This window comes from Blennius ocellaris (genome assembly GCF_963422515.1).
Source record: "Blennius ocellaris genome assembly, chromosome: 7".
Classification (NCBI taxonomy): domain Eukaryota; kingdom Metazoa; phylum Chordata; class Actinopteri; order Blenniiformes; family Blenniidae; genus Blennius; species Blennius ocellaris.
This window is the reverse complement of record NC_137656.1, coordinates 14,780,411-14,786,827: the sequence shown is the minus strand read 5'-3', so window position 1 is coordinate 14,786,827 and position 6,417 is coordinate 14,780,411. Positions and strand designations below refer to the sequence as shown.

The 6,417-nt window shown below is 40.7% G+C and overlaps 1 protein-coding gene across 1 annotated transcript; it reads right to left on the bottom strand.

Annotated features, from left to right (window-relative positions):
* Positions 1-5,198, bottom strand: rfk (riboflavin kinase). The gene is made up of 4 exons (XM_080499545.1): positions 4,657-5,198; positions 3,680-3,831; positions 2,026-2,128; positions 1-1,773 (listed from the first exon to the last, which is right to left on the bottom strand). Exons 1-4 carry the CDS (start codon positions 4,736-4,738, stop codon positions 1,601-1,603), a joined length of 510 nt encoding a protein of 169 aa, XP_080355671.1. The 5' UTR covers positions 4,739-5,198; the 3' UTR covers positions 1-1,600.
* Between the last annotated feature and the right edge of the window lie 1,219 nt (positions 5,199-6,417).

The following is a 6,417-nucleotide window of genomic DNA, read 5'->3' as shown; positions in this document are numbered from 1 at the left end:
TTTGTGTGAATTAAACAAACACACATGGGGAAAAAAACAGTGTTGAATCATCAATTTGACATGCAGTAACCATGGTCCCCGTTGAAACTACAACTCATAAGTACAAGTAAATGAGGCGAGAAGATGTTTACCGGTAACTATATTGAAGCGTGGTTGTATCTGTTATGAAATATTCCCTCTTATAACCTACAACAGTTTCTATAAAGCACAACATTTTTTTTTTAACTCAGTCTTGCTTTTCTCATTGTGAATAAACTGGTGAAAACAAAGTAAAAGGACGAACACCACAATGCGGTCCAAAGGTACCAGGACACATTCAAACACCTCTCATCAGTGACTCATGGCTGTTCTTGCATGATGTCAGCATTCATATAAAGCATTCATATTTACTTTCTTCAATAAAACTCAATCTAAAATATTGTTCTATAGCACATAAGATTTACATTTTTCTTCATTAAAAATAGGTTTTAGATAACTGAGGACATTTTCTTTGAGAGAGGCTGTACAGGCACGCAAAACCAGGAAGTGATGTCAGCTTTGGAAGAGATTTGTTTAAAGTCTACAAGACTCCACGGCAGGAAATAAAACTACATCTGATCGATTGTATTTCTTGAGAATTGTGGATGACTCACATTTTTATTACACAAGTCTGGGTTGATAAACTTCATGCGATAAAGGCATAGGAAAAAAATCTATGAGCTGCTTTTTCCTCTTTCTCTGCCTGTTTTCTGCACCGAACCAAAAGAAGGAACAGTGAATGATTAAAAAAAAAAAAAACAAGTTGCATAATAACCCGTTTAATCAGTGTTCTTCAGATTAATTCTCTACAGACTCAACAGGCAACATGAACTCTGTTGAAACTAGCAATGGACTAGTTTGAGTCACACTGAAAGATGGTTTATGAAAGCGGGGAAATGAAAGGAGAGAACCAGGAGCCTAAATCTCACGAGTTTCACATCCACTTGATCACCTTGCATTTAGCCTCAACCGTTGCATAATGTGTACTGTGTGACGGGTTTCTGTAACAGAAGATAATGCCCACCTTTCTTCTTTTAACCACTTGAAGCAGGAGCAAATCTGCACACACAACCATTACATGAGTCATGACTTTTCAACCTCAGAGTGATGATGTCAATTCAGTTTCTGGCCTTTTTAGGTTATTCTTTTGATACAGAATATAACAAAACGGTGTGAACTGGAGTCGGCCTCAGACTAACATTTGTTTCTCCATCAGAGCATTCACTCGCAAAATATTAAAAATCCAGCAAAACCAGTGAAACCCAACAGGGCCGCCTGGTGTTGATATATACACAACGTAAACACAATCGATGGAGAGAATGGCGGCAAACAAAAATAAAAAGTGAAGCTGAACAGTGCTTTGTTAAAGAGACATTGATGAAGTGAAAGAGAAATGCGGCAAAGCTGATTGGAGGTTTATGATTGTGACGGAACGTAACTAGAGCGACAGCGGAGAGGCTTCCAATTCAAGTTGTAGGTTCACACAAACCTGTGTGTGTGTGTGTGTGTGTCTACCAAGAAATCTGTGTTTCCTGGCCTGTGTACGAGCATGAAAGTGGAGTGTTGCCTTCCCCGCCGGCCGTCAGTGGCCGTTCATAATCGTGTGCGACGTGGCTGCTGCAGTGGTGGACGAGCCTGAAGACGAGCTGGCCGCACTTTTGAAGAAGTTATCATCTTTGAGTTTAAGATGCTCTGGGAGCTCCAGCTTTGTCTTGGCCTCCTCGATGTCACTGTTGATCGCTGCAATCAGGGCTTCTGTAGGGACAGGCGGGAGACATTTAGGACGGAGGTGAGTGAAAAGAGGACAAACTACACCAGTATATAAAATGAACAAGTAACGGAGAGAAAAATGCAGGCGTGATAAACCGAACGAGCGGTGAGAAAGACTTACATGTGCAGTTGTACAATTCAAGTAATGTCACTTTTGCACTATAGGTGGCACTAATGATACAGTACATATTAAATATTGCACCTTTAAGCTCAGTATTAGAGGAAAACAATGCGTACCAAGTGAACTGAAGTTTTTCTCCGGACGGATGTAGCCCACCATCACGACACTGAGGACTTCTCCATAAAAGTCCTCTTTGAATGTGTGAATGACGTGAGTCTCCTGGAAACAAGAAAAGTTACAGGCATTGTCAGAAGGCTGCACATTTGAAAGGCTAAAGCCTTTTACACTCTTTCATGGTTGAACTGGCAGACGACTGTGCTCATTAATACATGTTAAGACAACAGTTGTACGTTTTTTTTGTATAATTATATGTTTTAAGTCAACTATAAATGTGAAAATGAATCAGCTATTTGTGCAAGTTGAAATCCATTTATTAAAGTTTAGGACATCCATAACGTAAGGCAATAACTATCATGAATGACAACGGCTGTTAGGCCATTGTCATTCATTCATTGTCTAATTTTGAACACAAAGGGCTCCAACTTCACAGTGGACTCCGCACTTCTCACAGCAGCCTTTCTCCATCGTGTTTGGACTTTCACCGCTGACAAAACACTGCGGTCACAAAAGCAGTAACTCCTGCGTGTGGGCTGAAGTAAACCCAATTAAAAGTTTAGGGTGACAGTTGGACAATGGGAAGGTTAGAAAAGCAGCAAAAACACAATGCAACTTCAGCTAGGACGTATTGTTCGCCTGACGGGAGTCCTTTTTTCTTCGACGCTCTCTGGAACATTCCCACTTCTTCACAGTTGTAAAAAAAAAAAAAAAGAAAGAAATCTTGATGTTTAATGGCTAATTAAGTCTAATCAACCTTAAAACATGTAATAATGCAAAATTTCCAGAACTGTAGATGAATTGAGGATGTTCCCTTAATCCAAAAAGTTTCAGCATGTGACCTGAATAAATAAAAATACTCTGATGAGCCTGCAGCTTTTCGGTGTAACTGAAGGGAAAAGCCGCAGAGCGAGGCGATTCAAAAGTTTGACTCATTCTCGAGTAAAATCTCTGAAGCCGGAACACAATGAGTGTAGTTGTGCTCATAAGCAGAAAAGAGTTTGCTGCTACAGGATGTGGCTGAGGGCCGACGGGTTTCACGTTCACGATGTTTGACATTTCTCTATAGGTGCTTCAGAAAACTTGAAGTACTTTCCTTTGTGAGCCAATAGTTTCATTATGAAAGAGAAACTCTTTTATTGAGCAAGTTCGAAGTGACAAACCAAAGAGAAACTGAATTACTGGCTACATTTTGAGCAGAGCAACATCTGGGCTCAAAGAGTCATGATGGGGCAAAAGGTCATGTTGAATCTTTTCATTGGAATGTATTACATTTATACCATCTTATTATCAAATCGTCACATAAGTCAACTCTCATAATGAGGTTTAAACAGAATATGAAATAAAGGGGCTCTGTTCCCCTGGGCCTCTCAGTCAAACAACTTTTTTTTCTGGTGAAAACCTTGAAATGTTGAGCAATCATGTGCAGCCAAGGTTCAATGATCTGTTCTTGTTTTGGCTTCAGATATCTCTGTACCACTGTGAGAAATCCAATTTTCCAGCCAAAGCTGTGGAGGATGAGGAACTGAGCTTGTGATCAGACCCAACGCTGGTTTAACCCCCTGGACAGTTCAAGACTTTCATAGAAACGGATATGAGGCACACACATTTTCTTTCTTACTGGAAGCAGCCTGAATGCTGCTAATCTGCACTTACCATGGACTTCTTGGTGTTTTTATAGTAAGGGTTCCAGCCAATGCTCATCACCATTTTGTAAACATCGCCGTTCCCAACGCAGGCCCAGCCATAGTAGATCCCAGTGCTGATATCTGCGGGGAGGAAGTCCACCACTGAGTCCGGGAAGTTGGCTGGAGGTCAGAGTGATAAGACACATGAGGAATGGAAGCAAAACCAGAGAGAACTGAACATTTACAGCAACACTAGAGCTAACTGACAGACACCAGCAAAAATGCAAGCAGAAAAAAAAAAAGAAAAAGATTTCATTGAAGCAGCCAGACTTCCACTAACATATTTGACATTGGTACAGTTAGGTCAGGTCCTCGGCTATGTTTGGGAGAAATTAAGCAGCAGGTTTGTCTTAAGAATACTCATGAAGTGTCTATCCTTCATCCAGTTTATGATTGTGCACTGATGAGATGGATTTTTTTTTTAAGGGAATTTTTGGAACAAATAAAGAAACTGTTCTTGAACCTTGTCCCATAGTGTCTCTGTTTAGTAAAAAGTTAGCTAATGACTATTTTTAAACAAAAGATGATATTTTAAACTTGATCTCAAGCTTTGTATAAGAGATTTAAGCCTAAATGAAAAAAAAAAAAAAAAACATCAGCTCACTGAATGAAAAAATACGTTCGTTACAGCATCAGCAGCATGTGAGCCTATTTATTACTGTAGTTTCATATGCACATGGAAGTCACTTGGATACTATAATACACATCCCTTTAATCATTAACATCGTGACAGAGTTTATAACGAAGAAACGTTACTGTCCTCGCCACCTGCAGTTACATAACTCAGGTTTTACTGTGATGAAAACAAACATTGGCGTACGCAGAGCGTGTCGTCAGAATAAATTAATCCACCACCGGACAGACGTCTGTTGGCGATACATTCTGACCTACGCAGGTTCCCTTGTTGAAAATTGCACATAGATCGTTGGCCGGGGTCCTGCTCACCTGTGGGGATCCCCAGCTCCTTGCTCCCTCTCCCGAAGCCTCGGATGACCTCTCCCCGACAGAAGTACGGGAGACTCTTCATGACCGCTGCCCGACAACAATCGCTTCTACCCGGTGGACGATACGAGATGACCTTAAACGACTCACGGAAGTCCGGGCTGGCTAACCGCCAGAACGCCTCGGTTCTGTGTGTTGTGTCGCAGAGAGAGAGAGAGCGCCGCTGTGTTCGGTTCTAACTTGAGCTTCGTCGGTCCGGTTCGGCTAAACGAATCAGGAGAACGTACGTCGGTAAACAGAGACGGTGAAAGTTCAACGGCTAGGTTTAGCAGAGCTAACTTCTGTTAGCTTGACAAGAGGCGCACCAGTCCGTGAAGCGGCTCGGTCCGGAGGGAGGGTATGGACAGCACACGGAGGGAGCGGTTCGGGCTCCAGTGAGGTCCGCTAGCGGCGGAAGAGTCCCAGTGAATGACGGGTGGTATCAGAAAGTCGGTGGCGTTACATGTGTCGCTCCATGACACCTTACGTGTAGTCATAACGCTCTGACTGACGTCAGCTACCATATGACCTCGGAGTCTAGTGTTGCATTCAGGTGTTGTAGGATGTTATAGAACTACTCTCATGAGGCGTTCACGGTCATTTACGGTAAAATCAATCTATTCGAATTTCCGATATGGTGGGGTTCGGACAGTGTGAGGCCACAAAAGTAGATAAACAATCACAACTGATCATTTAGATTATTATAGATCACATTGCAACATAAGAGCATGTTACCGGCTTTACACCTAAAAATTGGCGAGTGAGCCATTTCTATCTTTTTGTTGAAGAGCCTACATACCTACAAAATTATATTAGCATTTTTCTATTGGAAATAAACAACAATCTCCAATCGCAGACGCACTTTGGTGTGTGTGTGTGTGTGTGTGTGTGTGTGTGTGTGTGTGTGTGTGTGTGTGTGTGTGTGTGTGTGTGTGTGTGTGCGCGCGCGTGTTGCACTACTGCTCATTTCCACACAGAGGCGCAAAATGGGTTTTGCAAATAACCTCCTCCCCAGTCACACCAACCATTTCTCACAAAATAAACCCCATGCGTTTTTTTTCAGCACACGATCAATACAAATATTTTTTAAACTATGCAGCATCAAGCGCATAAGTTCTTGCTGTGTGATTCCAAGTTATAATAAAAATAATTTTATATAAAATATAATAAGAAACCCGAAGAAGATATAATGTGTAAACACATACAAATGTTTGTACCACCTTACTACTTATTTAATCTTTCAACGCTACAGAATCGTAAATGTTATTTTGAAAGAAAATGTACAGTTTTAGTTTCCAATAATTCAAATCAAGAAAATAGTAGATCAAGTGTTTTAGTCTCAATCAAATATTTTTGCTTCTTGAGAAATCGAGGCTTGAGATATTCCGAGTAATACAGATATTACAACAAATTCAAGCAGGACAAGATTTCTATATCATGACTGGAACAATCATTCAGACTATAGCTGCGAATAAAAGACATATTGCATTTTATTTTATTTTTTATTGCACTTTACATTTGTGAATCTCAAAGTGCTAAAAACAACAATATCGGCTAAAAGCAACAATATAAAACATTTAAGAGACAGCAATAAACTCAATAAGAACATTAAAAAAATCATCATCAACAGCTGCAAAACAAGAATGTTTTTAGTTCCTTTTAAAACAATCAGCAGTCTGTGGAGCCCTCAAATGGTCAGGAAGGGAATTCCACCGGTGAGGAGCA